This window comes from Lichenostomus cassidix, chromosome 8 (genome assembly GCF_008360975.1).
Source record: "Lichenostomus cassidix isolate B80296 chromosome 8, HeHo_3.0, whole genome shotgun sequence".
In the NCBI taxonomy this organism is placed as follows: domain Eukaryota; kingdom Metazoa; phylum Chordata; class Aves; order Passeriformes; family Meliphagidae; genus Lichenostomus; species Lichenostomus cassidix.
In genome coordinates, this window is record NC_139489.1 from 9,731,739 (window position 1) to 9,749,223 (window position 17,485).

The 17,485-nt window shown below is 51.5% G+C and overlaps 1 protein-coding gene across 2 annotated transcripts in view; it reads left to right on the top strand.

Annotated features, from left to right (window-relative positions):
• Positions 1-17,485, top strand: part of ERI3 (ERI1 exoribonuclease family member 3) — a 129,762-nt gene that overhangs the window by 91,296 nt on the left and 20,981 nt on the right. For both annotated transcript variants that reach the window (XM_085067779.1, XM_085067780.1), the window contains exon 7: positions 2,120-2,219. In XM_085067779.1, the coding sequence (XP_084923905.1) occupies positions 2,120-2,219 (100 nt within the window). The remainder of the gene's footprint in view (positions 1-2,119; positions 2,220-17,485) is intronic.

A 17,485-nucleotide genomic window follows, 5' to 3' on the forward strand; every position in this document is an offset into this window, starting at 1 on the left:
CTGCAGGCAGCTTTGAATATGCATAAGTGCACACTTGACCTTCAGTGGTCAGGCCAACTTCCACCCCAGCTGCTTAGGTAGTTTGCTCAGGTATTGCGGCTGTACCGAATGACCTTGATCAGGAAGGTAGAACACGATGCAGAGATGGGTCCAGTGCTGATCCAGGGGCTGGGGCACGTGCCACCGCCTCCCTGCCCACACTGCTGCTGCTGCTGCAGGGCTGGGGGAGGCAGGCTGAGGTTGGCAGCAGCACCCAGTTGCCAGGAGCTTCCCAAAGCTGTCCCTGTGGCTTTCGAGGATCCTGCCAGCCTCCTGCTGTGCTCCCTCGGTTGCTCCTGGCCGTAGTCCAAGGGATGTCTGGGCTGGGAAAGCAGCCTGTGATATGGTAGCTCCCTGTGCAGGGACACCCCTGGTCCTTCCCCATCCAGGGATGCCCCTTCCCCAGGGCTGGCCCCCACTGCTGTCAGTCCACTGGTGCTGAGCATGGAAGCCTTCCTGCACTCTGCCTGGGTTTGCTCTGTGGGATGGAGCCCAGGAGAGGGAGCCACACGTGGAACCACATCTGCTGTCACCTGGGCCACCTGGCAGGTGGGTGGCAGGGTCTCATCCTGCACCCCAACCTCTGTCTCCCCCTGCCCCATGGCTGGCCAGCCTGCATCCTGACTGTGGCAGTGACTGTACCAGAGTGTGTTTGTCGAAGGCAAAGGAAACCTCCCCGTTGCGTACACAAAGTGTAATTTCAGTGAATTATGCATAGACTTAATTAGGAGTTTTAATTGCTAATCATCTCCCAACAGGATTAACAATGCTGTCTATTAATTATCTGTGGAGCCCTCTGTTTTGCTAAGGGAGGAGTAACAAAGCAGCATGAATGGCTACGTGGGCCACTAATAAATTAACTCCCCAAGCCCCGTGGCTCCCGGGGGGCTGCCAGCAGCAGGGGCTGGGCAGGGGCTGGATCTGCCCGCTCTACACAAAGCAGCAGGTAGCAGGAAAGAGGGGCTGGCTGGAGGTCCCAGCAGCAGGAAGGTGGCTGGTGGGCTGGCGGGGGACATGTCTCAGCTCCGCTTACCCAGTTTGTCCCCATTCCTGCTGCAGAGAGCGTGTCCCTGGCACTTGCAGCCTGCGGAGGGTGTTGGCAATGCCCTGCCACACTGTGGCTGCAGTTAGTGATGATCTCCCACTGCAGGAGGGAGATAGGGGCTGCTAGATTGACCTGATCTCATCTGGGGACAATGGCCCTCACGGCAGCGAAGATAGTGCCAGCATGAGCGACGCTAAGCCCATGCACCCTTCTTACTGCTCACAATGCGTTCTGAGCTTAATTCCTCAAGATGAAGAAGATATGTGGCTGTCAGGCTGTAATTACAGCAGTGCGTGTGACACGGAGGCCTGGCTGCTTTTATGTTTGCATTGTCCAGTGGGTTTTTGTGCTGCTTGGGCTCCCAGCTGCCTTGCTCCTGCTGGAAGCCCTGCCGGGGGATGCAGTGGGAATGGAGCAGGCTCCCTCCAGCCAGGCTGCAGACTCTGTGCAGTGGGGTGAGCAGTGCTGGCTCCCAGTAGGATTTGTTCCAGTGATAGCTGAGGCAACTGGGGCTCGGGGATGGAAAGGAGCAGGAGCTGCAAGGGCTGTCCTTGCTGGAAGGGAAGGGGCCTGCCGGCCAGGCCAGCCTGAGAATGAGCACCCCTTTCCAAAACCCCCTGACTCCTGTTGGTGGCCCTGTTGGTAAAGCAGGAATGGGTGGATGTTTTTGGAGCAGCTAAGGGACACGGGGGATGAGTTTATAGTCCCTGGCTTGCCCCCCCACAGCATGGCAAATTGAGTGATGCAAACCCCTCCGTCATGAGGATTGTCACCTGTACAGGACACCACCAGAGGCTCTGGACACCTCTTCTCTGGGGAGCATCAGGTGGAACAGGGCAGGGTAAGAGTGCTTTGTGTGGGCAGTTCCAGGAGAGCTGCTGCAAGGGTGACGTGGGTCCACACTGAACACGGTGAGTGCAGACACACACCAGCCCCTGAACAGACCCAGGCCAGCCCCGGGAGCACTCAGACCTGGGCAAGTACACATCATGCCTGCACATGGGCTATTTCTGACCCTCTGCTTCTTTCTTCCAGGCGTACAGCTTTGCCATGGGGAGTTGGCCAAAGAACGGGCTCTTAGACATGAACAAAGGACTGAACCTACAGCACATAGGGAGGCCTCACAGCGGGATAGGTGAGTGATGCTGCCCATGCCATTCCCATCCCCACAGCTGCTGCTTCGGGTGCGCGGGACACGCCTCAGCTTCAAGACATTGTCCAGTCTGGGGTGCTGACAGCCAACCAAAGGGCTGCAGAGTCCCCAGCTGGTGGAAGGGATGAAGAGGTGTCAGGGCAGAATGGGCACGTGGATGACCTCTCCATCCCTTGCACATGCCAGTGTGCCAGACATGCTTGCCAGTCCCTCTGGCTGGGGAGCTGCTTCCCTCCTAGACTGCTGTAGCAGTGCTTGGGTTAGGGTTGGATGTGGGCAGCACAAGGTGCCTGGAGCTCAGGGCAGGAGTCCCCAAGCTGGGTAGAATGCTCTCCCTGCTGGACCAATCCATCCAGTTGCTCTGGATGCTGCAGTCCTTGGAAAGCAGGCTGTGCTGCCTGGCTTGGGAACTGGCTGGAAACACACTGCAGAGTGAAGACGCGTGATCCCAGCTGGAGAACTGAATCATCGTCCCGTTTGCTCACACATGTGATGAGTTTCATGGTCCTGCAGCATGCTCCAAGTTAAACTGATAAACAGTGCTCCGAGATAAATGGTGGCAGAGTTCCATGTATTCCCCAACTCTTCTGCACCAGGGATCAAAGTGATATGAGGGAGACCTGGCCCAGGACACTGAGGCCATATATCTGCCTGCTGTTTAACACTGGGGATGCAGAGCTGGTACAGCAACAAGCTGTGGTACAGGCAGGAGCTCAGATTTACTGGGCTGTGACTCAGGGCTGTGACTCAGGGCTGCATCGCTCTTGTCTGTCGTTTCTCTGCGGAGCAGTAGATCATCTCTTGGAGACCAGTGGTCAGGTATTCTCTCTGCCTCGCAGCGCTTCATCCACAGTGACTTTTGAACATTAAAGTTTGCAAGAACGTAAGATTTACTTGGAAAAGTCACTGGCTACCTGGGCCTTGAAGAGGCTGTTTAATATTGTTTCAAGACTCTAGCCATTAAACTCTCCAATCAATCCAAGTTAAGGAGATGAATTATTTAAAGCTCACCAGCTTTTAATTAGCAAGCTCCTTTTGAACTATGGATCTGGTTGCATTATTGACAGAGGTAGCATTAAAATTTGCTTCCTTGCCTGGGAGCAGATTTGCCTGGCTTGTGTGCCATGTTGGGGGGGATCATGGGGAGGGAGCAGGAACTGCAAGAGTTGTGTGTGCATGTCCTGCTCTGGGGGCTTGGGCTTTTTCTGGGGTTTCCTGGTGGATGCAGAGTTGGTTTCTGCTTCATCATTCTTCATTTATTTATGTAATGAGCTCTCTTGTTGCTGTCATTGCTTACTTCAAAAAAGTGTCCCTATCTCTGGAGTATCATCTGTCTGCTGTTGGTTTCTGACCCTTTATCTCAGTGCTGTTATCTTGCACAGATGTGACTCCTCTGCCTGACAGAGTTCAGAGATTTGGTGCTCATGTCCTTCCCCATTCCAGTTCTTTAGAAGGGTTTTGCCAAACTCTCTCTGTGGGGGAGCTCTCCCCAGTACACAGTGAGCCATGGTCTAATTGCCCATGGAAAGTGAGGCCCAACAGTCAAGCTCCATTCTTGCAGTGCTCCATCCCAGTGGCAAACCTGCCTTTCCCACACTGCTTGGAAGGGGTTTCCATGAAAGCTCTGAAGGATGCCAGGCCAGCAGTGTGACAGTTTCCTCCTAGGTACTGCCAGTGGTGCACCCTTCCCTTCCCTTCCCTTCCCTTCCCTTCCCTTCCCTTCCCTTCCCTTCCCTTCCCTTCCCTTCCCTTCCCTTCCCTTCCCTTCCCTTCCCTTCCCTTCCCTTCCCTTCACTTCCCTTCCCTTCCCTTCCCTTCCCTTCCCTTCCCTTCCCTTCCCTTCCCTTCCCTTCCCTTCCCTTCCCTTCCCTTCCCTTCCCTTCCCTTCCCTTCCCTTCCCTTCCTCTGTCTGTAAGGAGCCTTGCTCCCAACACAGCCCTACTTCTCAGCTGAATAAATGACCCCTAATCAAGGACTGCTGCAGAAGGAAGTGGAGAACAGTGAAGCCTGCCAGCCTCTCACTGCCCACAGTGAACTGGCTGTGGATCTGGGGATGGTCCCATGCCATCTAGAGCCTCCCTTCTCTTTGTGCTCAGCCCTGGAGTGCAGCAGTGTTGAGGGAATGTTAGGGAGCTGAGAGGAGAATTCCTGGGGCATCTAAAGTGGGGTCAGCCTCCGATTTTCATGGACCTCATGGGTCACTGATGTTCACAACTCTGCAAACCAAAGAGGGCTGAAAAGAAAGCAGCAAGGAGATTTGTTAGCCAGTCTCACCAGTTTCACAAATGCCATGCTGTGTAAGAGTGTCTGTACAGCTCCTTTGCTGGCAGTCTCGGGAGCAGTCCAGGGAGATGTCTATGAAGCCTCAGCTTGCTTATATGTAGGAATGCACAACACGGATGTTTCCCTTCAAATCTGACAGAAAAATTGCAGTGGATGGCCACTTGTTTTTGCAAACAATTTGCAAGGAATTTTGCCGTCTTGCCTGATGGATTCTGTATTGCTTTGTTTTCAAATTACTCTCTGTTTCACTGTCTCAGCAGGTATCTGTTCCAAATCCCTGCACTTGACATGCTCTGGGACCAGTCCTGCTCTATGTTTCATCTTCTTTCCTTTATCCTTTCCAACATCTGCAGAGTTCAGGGTGCTTGATGCCCTGCAGGGCCAAGGCCAGATTCTGGGTGGGAAGCACCTTTAGCATCTGGGGCATACAGGCAGGATGGGCTTGTGCTGGAGCACAGTGGAGCCTCTCCACATCCCCTGGGACACACAGCTACACATACAGCAAGTTGCTGCACAGAGCTCGTGTTCTAGCTTTTGTCTAGTTTCTGTTCATGAGCAAGTGAGCTGCTAAGCTTATTGAGGGGTTAGAAGAGTGATTTGTGTCCCCAAATATACCAAAGTGTTTCTGCATACACTGCAAATACAGCTGCCTTGCAGTAACATGGGTGCAGTTCTGGTGCCATTGTGTTCTTGGGAGGGAGAAGGTAAAGGAAGGGGGAAAATGTAAATATTTCACTATAAGGATATAGAAAAGTCCCGCTCCAGACAGTGAGGATGCAGGAATTCCTTGGGAGATCAGAAAGGAGCAAAAGGGTTGTGAAGCCTATTCTTTCATGACCTTTCTCAGGCTGATATTTCAGCTCTAAGAATTCCTTCTGGGCTGAATGTGGCCCTGGGGACTGGAGAGGACATTTTTATGCAACTTCCATCTCTTCTCTAACACAGGTTAGATAATGTGTCAGCTCCAGTGTGGGCTGTAGAATCTTGGGGTGAGGAACTTCTCTTTGTCTGCTGTTTTCTTGGCCCTCAGCAAAATGAAGTTGAATCTTGCCAAGAAGTTACTCAGTCTTACATATATGGGGGCATTTCCATTCTTAACACATGTGTTCGAGGCGGTGCTTGCCAAAAACGAGCTGCAGCTTTTAATGGGAGTCTTGGCACTCGCAGGCAAAGACCAGCATGCACAGACGGCACACAAGTGGAGCTGGGTACCTGTGTTGGGATCTCTCTGCTGTGAGTCAGAGACTCACACAAATCAGGATTAAAATCCCAGGTTTCAGTTGTGAATTAAATCAGACAGCAGATCACCTGCATTCAGAAATTGATTTTCTTCTAGTTTTGCCTTTTTTTTTAACATGTTTCCCTGAAAAAAGGTCAAATTTTACTGAACAGAATCTATTCAACCAAGTGTAGCTTTCCTTACCACTGCCCAGTTGTTAAATCTGGTTATTCTTTTACTCATCAAATAATCTATTTTTGCTACATTTATTTTGATCGATTATGTAACATAATATGCCTTTAGTCTTAGTTTTAAAATATTTTTTACATTAGAAAAATGGTGAATTACTATTTGTTCTTGAAGAGTTGGTGATGAAATTATTACCCATGATTGCTCTTTTGGATGAAAACTGTAATACCATGCTAAAGTATCCCAGTGGTAGTTTGAATTGATTTTATTAGGAAAACCCTCTTTATCTTGCAAATATTCACTACAGAAGGAAAAGTAAATTTCAGAATACTTTTTAGGTAAAAACACCTGGTACATGAAACCAAAGCAAGAAGTGATCCATGAACTGAAGGAGCGTTTCTGGAAACCATCCTTTCAAGATACTAGAATGAGTACATCTCATCCTCTCTCACCTTACTTGGCTGGTTTGTTTGTTTTCACTGATTATGAAAAGATAAAAGACAAACCTTCTTTTTTATTGTCAGTCCTTTGTTGTTTCTCAGCTCTGAACAAGCCAGTCCTTGAACTGAAAATACACCAAAACCAGCAAAAAGTTTCCAAAACCGCAAAAAGCAGCTCCTGCTGGGAAAGTTTTTTTCTCATTTGTCAGCTCTGCTTCCATCTCCAGTGCATTGACTGTTTTAAAACATGACATTACTCCTCACTACTGATCTTTTTTGAATCTAATTGAATGTAATTGAATCTTTAAAGTTTAGATTTTAGCACGCACATTATTGTGATTTTAGATTTAGTTGTAAATGTCTGGTTTGGGATTTGTTTTTTGGTTTTTTTTCTTTTAGAGGAAAGAGGGTAACCAGGCTGCTGTGTCCCTTGCTAGTGAGCCCTCAGTACCCATTGCAGATGACCAGGAGATCTCCTCCCATAGTAGCACCTGTCTCGACATGATGCCCTCGCTGGGCTCTTTTACACAAGCTGGTATAATCCTGTGAGCTCTGAGTCTCTGCACACATGGCTTCACCATCTTCCCTGTTGCTGCAGTTCCCCTGGCCGGGGCTGTGCCGTGCTCCCTCCGTGGGGATCTCTGCCCATGCCAAACAGAAAAGCCCCACCTGCCTGGGCAGGTCAGCAGCCTGCGCCATGAGCGACCCAGCAAGCCGCTGTGCCTTCCCGGCTCCATCTCTCTCTTTTCATTTACTGATTGGAAATCTCGGAAGGTTAGGGTGTGATATTGTTCCTGATCCAGAGCATTAATTAGGCCTCGGAAAGAAGAAGAGGAATTGCGTGTTTTTAACAGTGAGGTTAATGGGATGCTCGCAGAGTAGACAGTTTTAATGAGCTTCAACTCGATGTGCAGTGAGTTTACTCTTTGTGTTAAAAGGGTCACACTGCAGTAGTTTGATGTGGATTGTCTCCTGGCCCCCAGTGTCATAGGTGAGCGTCTGTCAGAGTCCAGTCAGAGCGCATTTACTTAGTGACACGATTCTAATTAACTACCTCGAGCTGCCACCGCCGCGGGGAGCCGGGGCAGCGCCTGCCGGGGTGCCTCCTGCCCGGGGAGCCATCCCTCTCTCTGCCGCTCCGCCCGCTCGGTCCCGGTGCTGCCGGTCCGCTCTCCGCGCTGACATTGAAGGGGAGGGCGGGGAGGGCCGTGCTCGCTAAGTGCGGTGGCAGGTGACGGGCCACCCGCCGTAATGGGGGCCTTGGGCTGTCAGCGCCAGCTCTCCTCTCTGGAGCCTCGCGGGGGCTGATGAGGCTTTGCCTCACCCTGCGAGGTGCTGGAAGTGTGTGGTCCTGGCAGCTTGCTGGCCTTATTTCAGCCTCCTCTCACTCTTCCCTGTTTTCCTTTTGTGTCTTTCCTGCCTCTCCCAGAATCTGTGGGATTCTCAGTCATCCTTGATGCCCACCTGCCTCCTATGCATCAGGGCAAGGAGGTCACAGTGTTTTGTGAAGCTCCCCTTCATGTTTTTGACCACTTCTCGTCCCACCCCATGTGGCATAGCCAGCTCCACCCTCCCTGTCCCTCCCAGTGTGTGGGAGAAGCCTCAGAGAGCCCTGTGGTCCCCCAGCGCAGGTATACCCTGCTCTTTTTCAGCTCTTCCTTTCTCAGCGGAGGTAACACTTGCACCGCACCATCCTTCTGCTGAGGGTTCCTGAAAGGGAGAGCTGAGAATGGGGCTTGCTCCTGTGAAATGGGACACGGGGCTGCCTTGGGGCACTGCCCCACACGCGGTGGCCCCAGCTCAAGGCAGAAGGGGAAGGACTCCGAATTAAATAATTAAAAGAGACTTAAGTAAAAATCAACAGAAATGTCACCAAATGAGCAGTGTCATTTTGAATTAGCGCTCGTAAAGGTCAGGCGGATTCAGAACAGGTGGAGCGGCTGCATGCCGGGTGTCGCAGCCAGGCAGCATGTCCCGGTACCCAGGCAGGGTGTAGGGACTGGCACAGTCGCTCCGGGGCACCTGCTTGGCTGTGGCATGGGGACAGCGTGGCTGGCGGGTGGTGAGGGGTCCTGCTGCAAGCACCGGGCCCCAAATCCCTGAGGAGCGGCAGGGAGGGAGGGCCGGCCGGGGCGGCCGGTTAGAGGACGAGCAACTGTCAGAGTCCAGTCAGAGCACATTAACGCGGTGACATGATTCTAATTAACTACCGTGAGAGGTGTCACAGCTGGAAAAGCAGAGAGCGGAGACAAGCTTTTAAAAAAAGAAAAAAGCAATGTGACAGTCTTTTTTTCCCCTCTTTCTTTTTCTTTTCTTTCCCTTTTTTTTTTTTTTTTTTTTTTTTTTACTCTTGTGTGCTCTCTCCCCTCCATGTGGGAGTGGATCTAAAGATAATTAGGATGTCTGGCTGCCTGGGAACCTGAGCCGGGGCTCTTTTGCTTTCAGTCATTTAAGTTTTCGACATCTCTCTGAAGGGACTTGGTGGCACAGTGGATTACTGCGCGCCAGAGTGACAGAACACTCTTCTAATCGTAAACCCTTTTTAGAAAGGATTCTGCTCTCCCTTTTTCCCCTGGAGCAGCAGGGGGTATGTTCTGATCACTGCAGCTCTGTTCCCATACACGCTACAATGGGAAACTCAAGGTCTTTCAGCTGTTTCCTGCAGTTAACAAAGGAGGCACAGAAGAAAGAAAGGAAGGATGATTGAGTGTTTGTGTTGACTGCACTCACCCCTCTGTCCAACCCTGCCAAAAGTTGGTCACGCGCCCATCCGACCCCACTGCCTGACAGGGGTGTGATGGGTTTGTCACACCTTGCGCTTGGCTGAGGGCTCGAGGCCCCAGAGAGCAGCCTTTGGAGGGAGCATGATGGCTGCAGGGACTTCAGCTGCCTGAGAAAAGTCAGGGTGCTTCCATGCGCTCCTCCCAGCTTCCAGGCAAGCAGCAGTAGCGCCTGCTCCCTGGGGATGTGTGGAAGGTAGGCTCCAGTCCCGCTCTTCTGCCTGGAAGCAGTTGTTTGCAGCTCCAGTGTTAGACTGAAGATTTAAGAGGGATTTCTGGATTATTGGCTGTGCTGCAGTGCCTGGGAGGCCCAGCTGCAGACTGTGGGGCAAGTCTGTCTCAAGCCTCAGATCTGCCTGATCCCCAGCAGGACAGCACTGCCATCGTCTTGGAAGTGCCCTTTGGCACAGCGGCAGCTCTACCTTCTGGCTTGTGATTTTAGGACCATCAGTGGAGACTGTCACCCTTGGCGAGATTTGCTGTCCTTCCCTCCCTCCTTTCTGTCCACGCCAGCAGTGATCCTTAGCCCAACACCTGGTCCAATTTCAGTCCCCAGTGACAGATGAGAAAACCTCTTAAATATATTTTTCATATCACTCTAAACTAGTGGGAGCACAGGGAGAGGCTGATGGTTTGTGTTATATTTGTATTATGTCTGCTCTGTTTTAGCAATCAGCCAGTCCCAAAAACAGGAGTGTGCAGACCTGAAGTGATCTGTGCTGTAGAGACCTTTGCACTGCTTTGGACCCATCACACTGTTGGCTGTTTGTCCAGTCTTTTCATTTCTCTGTGGCTCAGCCTTGCAAAATAGACACACCCTCCACACTACTGGAGCAACCCTTGCACTGCCCAAGCCCTGTCCCACGCTGTGCTGGGCAGGTAGAACATCTTTGCTAGCACTTGTTCTCCTGCCCTGTAACAGGCAGCTCTTCCCAAGCACTGTGATGCACCCTCTGACACAGTGAGATGTGTTAGGTGAGAGGCCTTGGAAGATCATTAACTTTCTACAGAGCTTTTTCTGTAGAAAGTAGCAACGTAAAACACCGAGTGACATTTTGATTTCCTGTAGATTCTTTTGGTGCCTTGGTGTCTCTGCAGTATGTCCCAGACAAGGCTAAATGGTAGTGCATCTTCCCTTGCCTGTGAGGAAGGGAAGAGTTTCCTGTTAATGAACATAAACATCTCAATTTAGGGCATGGATTGCCTGCCTTGCTCTGCATTGGACTCTGGTGGAAGGTGTCTTTTAACATCCTACTGTCCTGCAACAGCAGTGTGTCTCCAAATCTGCCTTTACACACCTGCATCCAGCGGGATCACAGGGATACTGCTGTTCCTCTCAGGTTAGCCCTTGTCTCCATAGTTTGGGCATCTATGTTGCCCCTTCTCTGTCCTCCCTAGAATGCACAGGGCTGGAGAGCACTGTGGTGCCCCTTTGTGAGGAGGAGTCTCCTGTCTAAGTTTTAGTGAGGATCTGCCTTTAAGGAGTGATGGCAGAGGTGCGGAGGGAAGGCTGTGTCAGCAAGGGATGCCAGATTTAGAGCTGCCCCGCTTCACCTAATGAGAACCGATTGCAAGGTGCAGGAGGGCAGGGGGTAGCAGTCAGCCAGAGAGACTCCACCACAATTTAACAAGTTTTCATTCCCCTGAGTTCCCTGATAAGACCCCCCTCGAAGTCTGTACAGGAATTCATAAGAATAGGATAATTAGGATGTTTCAAAGCTGCGACCCTCAGAGGAGTCCTTGGATTAATCTGTTTTTTCCCTTAAAGACATCTGTAACTACAATCTTTGTTTCTCTCCTCTTCTTCCCCCCTCCTCCTTCCTTTCCCCCCTTGTCTGTCTCTGTATCTCCTGTCAAACTGTGGCAGACGTAAATGACAAAGAAATCAGAAAGAGAGATCAATGCAGTCCAAATTAGCACTTGGAGATAGACTGTGCTGGAGATGTCAGAGCCTGACCCCAGTTGATCTGCCAGCCTCCACTGGTGATATTATGCAAATTGCATCCATCTGGCAGAGCCCAGTAAAGGACTAATGGGGCAGGGAGGGAGCCAGGACCAGGCGCCTTTAGGAAGGGGAGAGAGATGGGGGTCTTTGGGGAGGGGGGTCCATGATCGACGGGGGAGATAAGGCACTGCATTGGATTCCTTTGCGCTCCTGGGTGGATTAAAAGCCAAACTCCAGATAAGAGATGGCCAAACTTCATTTTGCTTTTTATTTTATTTCTTATTGCTCCCCCCATGCAACCTAGTACCAAAAAGAAGGGGGAAAAAAAGGTGGTTCTTGGCGCTCGTTTCCTGCACGTCATTACCACTAATGGCAGTTTGAGGGGAGAGACAAAGTCAGGGAAAGAAAGCAAAAAAAAAGCTGGCTGCTTAAAAGACTGTTGTAATAGGAACATGGATAATAGAAATCTCAAATTACGGTGATCGCCTTGTTAAGAAGTTTGAAAATACGGCCAGATTGTCTTTAATGAGAGAAATATGGCTGTTAGTTAGTGAAGGAGGAGGGAATGGACCTTGTTTCAAGATCTGTAGCTTTCCCATCAAAGAGGCACTGTCTGTTTCATTTCAAAATCCTGCTCCTCTGCCTGATATTAAAAATAGTTGTTAAAGGCTTTGACTAGCAAGACGATTCTCTTTGACTTCCTACTCTCTTTCTACCTCCCCCGAAAGACTTCGCTAAGATAACTTCTCCTTTAAAAAACAGCTAAGCAAAGAAAGAAAGGAAGACAAAAGTTTTGGGGGCTGCAGGATGATACTGCCCCTGGCACCCCAGGGTGCCCAGAGCCTTAAGCCTGAGCGCTGCCAGCACCACAGCCATCCCCAGCATGGCAGAGGGGAGCCCCCTCCGTGCCATGTGCTGCTGTGCCGGGATGAGCACTGAGATGTGGTACCATCACTGCTGTCTTCTTGGCAGCTCTGACCCAGGCACAGGGCAGCAGTGGCTGTTTTGGCATCTGGACCCCCATTAAGTACCATGATGCTGCTTTCCTTTGCTCTCCCCTGAGCCTGGGAAGCTGCACCAGGCCAGGGCTGAGGATGCAGAGGAGGGCTCTGACAGAAGCCGGGTCTGGCAGCTGCCCGCCACCCCCGCCTCTTGTGAAGAGCTAAGGGGCACCTCTGTGCTGTTAGGCTCTGACCCGTAACTCCTGCCTCGCTGCAGCACTGACAGTCCCCTCTTCATTCTCCCCTGAAATCAAAGGATCACATTAATTGGTTTCAGGATCGTGGCCCCATGTCCTGAGTGGCCTGTTTAAGATAACAAACTCAGAGTGTGTTAATAGCTGGTATAGCTCAGCAGAGGATCTGCGGACAAGACCTGGATGGGGAAGATGCTGCTGGGTGGGGAAGATGGGCATTGACACATCAGAAGTCTGTCCGGTGCTGTGATTTTCCCTGTCCTTACACAAATCTGTGTAATTCTCTCACTCCTAAGTTGCTAACATTTTTAAATCCCAGGGCAAAGGACACTGGCCAGAGGGGGGAGCTGCACCAGCTAAAGTGTTGCCCTTTCCCAGCATGGCCTTGCTCTTTTCATGGGTGTGCAGTGGGATCAGAGGGGATCTGGTCTTATCCTCCATAGCATGAGGCTCTTCCCGAAGGCACAGCTGCCACTTCTGGCTGATCCCAGCTGTGCCATTCATTAATCACCCAAGTTCTGGTTTGTTCCCGATTCTGCAGGAGAGACCTGCAGTGGGCTGCACTGGGATGACAATGTTTCCAAGAGTCCTGATCAATTCTGCTCCAGTTTGGAAGCTGCATTCTTCTAACGCAGAAGAGCCCAAGCAGCTTCTCCCAGCCTGGGCCCTGAACTGGGCTGCCAGTGTACAGATCCTGGGGGGAAGGCAGGAGGGGAAGGTCATGGTCACTGCTGAGGGTGGGTGTACTAGTCCATGCTGCTGGGACCAAGATCCCATATCCAGTACTGTAGTCTGACATGTCTGCCCTGCATGCTTGGAGGTCTCTGAAGAGATGGCATGAAGGAGGGACTCAAGAACTCTGGCCATTTGGTGGCCCAAGGATGCAGCAGGATCAGCTGGCTGGGCTGTTGTGCTGGGTGGCTGCAGAGCTGTCCTGCCTCATCCCCCAGTGGCACATGGAATCCATGGAATAGCCCTACCCAGAGATGCAATCCAAACCCTCTGTGAAGGAGAGTGCCCAGTAGCCCTGGGTCACTTTTCCTGCTATAATTAGCCTCATTGTTAATTACATACAGGTATCTCCCAGCCTGCTGCCACCTCTCAGCCAGAGGGAAGGGGACCTGTGCCCTGGCACTGCCACCTCAGGAGCCCTTCCCCGGGGCTGTGTGGATGGGGTGAGCCTGCAGACAGCAGGACCCCCAGCCCTTTGCCCTAAGGAGGGCACAGCAGCACCACCTTGCCAGGAAGCCCACTCCAGCCCTTAGCTGCCAACTGCCTGGGGCTGGGGGTGTCACGGCTGGGTCCCCTCTCCCGTCCTGCATGCTTTCAGCCAAGAACCAGTGATTTGGCTCTGTGTGCATGCCTAGGAGTCTTAGGGCTTGGCAGCTGGGTCATCTCCAGCACCCACAAAGCCCCTGCTCATGCTCTCCCCCTCCAAAAGTACATATATAACAGCCGAGAGAGGCAGAGAGGGAGAGAAAAGGAGAGACACCGGCTTTGCCTCCGCGCTCCCATCCAGAGCAGTCTCCTAATGAGAAGAATATGGCTGCTAGTTAGCAGAGGGGTGTGTCCTGTAGGCTAAAATGAGATAGTTACACTGCACTGATTGAAGGTTGAGGTTAGAGGGCAGCACAATTATGTTCAGGAGATTCAAGGGCTCTGTTTGATGCGGCAGTTCTAAGCTCCCAGCCAGTGTCAGTAGTTTTGCTCAGGGTTTCTTTTTTTTTTCTTTTTTTTTTTTTTTTTTTTTGGTGGGCTAAAGACAGGAAGGATAAAAACTATGGGAATGAGTTGTTTCTATTATTATAAAGTGGTGTGAGTTTTCTTTTTTTTAAACCACCAGTTCACCCCCCTTTTGCTTAACTGTTTCCTGATCATTATTTTTTAAGCTGCTCAGAGGGAAGAAGAGCGCATCCCCCTTCCCTCTGGAGAGTGGCTCTGAATTTTCTCCCAGACAGGGAAGGTGATTTTCTTGTGTCCACTTCTGCTCAGTTCACTGACTACGGATCAGGAAAGTAATTAGCAGTTCAAATTATGCCAGCAACAAATTCTTTGTCTCAAAATCATGGGTTAAGAGTTGCAAAAGAACCTTAATTGTCTGGTGCTGAACTAGATGTTTTTTTTCTGAAAGCATTTCCACTGCTTAGGGCTGTTTGTGGGGGAAGCCTCTTGTGTTTCGAAAGCTGTGGATCCTTTTCCCAGAGCCTTCAGCAGCATCCAGGCACTGCAGCAGCATCTCTGGCCTCTCCAGCCTGTCTCCCACCAGCTGGCTAGCTGCCTTGCAGGCAGCCATGCATCCATCTCAAGATGATCCTGGTCACTGTCACCCTTTTCCACTGCCCTGTCTTCTAACCCATGTGTAGCTGTCCGGCTGCTGTGCACAGCCTCGGCCACCTGCATGCACTGCAGGCAGGTGAGGACCAAAGGGACTGCAACAGCAGCACATGGCAGCCCCGTGCTGCCCATGGAAGGAGGCTGTTGCTCTTTCAGCAACAGCACCCAGCCCTCCTGAGCTGAACACGAGGTGCTGGCCTGCCCATCTCATCCACTCCACCCTTGAGGATGAACGAAGGGGTGCCTGCCCCTTTCTCTCCTTGCCTTCTCCCCAGGGCCCATTTTGTCCCAAGCCACACTTTGCATTGCCTTTTGATCTGAGTGACAGCCTGCTTTATTTACTCTAATGGTTCTCAGTTTTAAATGTTAATTCCTCCCTGAAGAAAATGTCTTTTCAGGATGAGTTGCCCATCAGCAGAGACATGGAGGGTGTGCTGGCATCCCTGGCCTCTGTGGAGAGCCAGGCATTCACCCAATGGGCAAGAACCTGGTAGATGATGCCCAGGGAGCACCACAGTCCCTGTCACTACCGTGGCTGGGCTGTCCCAGGGATGCCTCATCGATGGGCAGATCTAAGCAGGATGGTTGCACCCCTGGCATCACAACTCGTCCCTGTGCAGCCCATTTGGCACAGTGCCACACACCACTGCCACAGCCCCCCATCATCCCGCCTGCAATTAGGGGTTGATGGATTGTCCCCAGGCCAGGGTCTTGGTACAGCCCCCCAACAGGGACGAGGCACACGCAGAGCCGGGCAGGGGCCCGCTGGGCTGCTGCCATCCAACAACAATTTCTAATCTTGATTGGAGAGGAGGGCAGTGGGCTGGGGGGGGGAAGAATCAGAGATAAATGTTAGCTCATTTCTTAAGTAATTAGTTACCTCCTCATCCCCATGTTGTAATTGTGAACAAGCTGTAATGTTTAATTAGTGTGTAAATGAAACCCCAATTTCATAATGGCTGCGGTGACAGCGCTAAGTGAGACAGGCACAGAAGGGGCCGCATTGTTTCAGCAGGAGATGAAGCTGTCGCCCAGCAAGCCAAGCGTCTCTGGGAGAAAATGGAAATGATAAACGAAGTGAGGCTAATTAGCAAAATCCTACAGGCCCCACTGATGGTTCTCATCAAGGGGAGGTAATGAAGCGGGCGGGCCAAGCTGAGGGGGGATTAATTGGAGCTGATTGCTGCGCATGCAGGCACTGTAGAGCAGCGGATGCAGGGATGCAAACTTTCCTGCTTTTCTTCTCTTGCCTTTCCTCAGGATATGGCTGTGGGTAGAGCCTGCAGGGAAGACACAGGTGAGAGTCTGGTCCTGGAGTGGGCAGGACACAGATGCAGAGGGGCATTCCCTGCCTCCTGGTGTCTGGGCAGAGGCATATGGGCACCCATCCCACAGAAAGCATGGTATGGAGGATCTGAAACGTCGCAGAGCTGCTGCAGGGCTGGTTTGTAGGACGAGGATTATAGCTCTTCATTAGCTCCCTTCAAGTCCTTCCTCCTGTGCTGACTGTATTTTGAGTGTAGAGCTTCAGAGAGTAAATAAAGCACCTCTGCATGATGGGTGCTAGGGAAGGGATGAGTCCTCCCTGCTCCCCCTCTGGGCAGGGGTCTCTGCAGACCTGATACCTGTGGCAGCACAGTGTGGCAGCCGAGCCAGAGCTCACTGTGGTGGTGGAACCTGGGGCATCGTGGAGCTGAACTTTATCCTTTCAAGCTGTGTGAGAAATGCCCTTTCTGCAGCTGCTGGCACACAACCCTGATCACATTGCATTACTTAGTGACATTTCAGGGAGCGCATGGAGCCCCGCTGCCAGTAGGCTCGGCCCCAAATGTCCCATCCCTGCTGCGGATGGGGTTCGGCTGCCTGCGGGCCAGGCTGCCCCACAACCTGCTCTTTACCTGCTGCCAACTCAATATTAGAAGTGAGCAAAAGCCTTGCCAAGCAGAAGAGAGGACAGCAATACCTCTATGAGCTTGCATGTATTTGTCTGTCCAAGCGAGTTGTTCATGGCTGCATGTGAAACTGTGGAACTATGCGCAGGTCTTTTTAGTGTCTCAGCTTCCTTTTTGGCCAGAAACTGAGAGGGTGAGTTGTCTGCTTGACAAGTGCCCATACCTGGGATGTCCAGTGCCTGCCCAGAGTCACTACATTCCTTCCTCATGGCATCTCCAAGCCCCCCGCTGCCTCTCTTGCTGAGTAATGAGAGATTTCCCTGGGCCTCCGAGGGTTTTAAAGAGGGGCTGAGCAATATTATTTATTCAGTTGTTTACAGAAGCGTTTGATCGGGAATAGTTCTTCACTGCCAGCCTGTTGTGTATTATTCATTGCAATAATCTCTGCAGATTGTGATAAACTGTAACTGCGGTGGGGCAGCGCGTAGCTGGGCTGTACTGCCACCGCTGCCTGCTCTGGCCTCTAAAATATCGGCAGCTGCAATCATAAATCTCAATTTACAAGTGGGACTATTGCACGGGGAGTTATAGTTATACTAATGATTACTTCTCTGTCTTATTTTTCATGTTGCAACAGAGTAATAAATTTTTAAGAACAGCCTGGGCAAAGCGTCAGCAAAGGCTGCGTGTCCTCTCACCACACTGTCGGCAGAGAGGGATATTCCTGTTTTCCGGCGGGCATCTCTCTGGCAGGCCACCCACCCCACTTCTCAAGGAGGTGACTCCAAGAGGGGGCTTTGTGTCCCCACATTGGGACAGATGCCATAGAAACTCCATGCGGGCATGATGGGGCAGCGGGCTGGAGTGTGACACTGGGATCAGCTCTAATGCTTGCTATACTGAAGAGAGCTCAGGTCCCTGCATCATCTTCCCTGCTGGGAATGGGGACTGAGCCCTGCCTTTGTCACTGA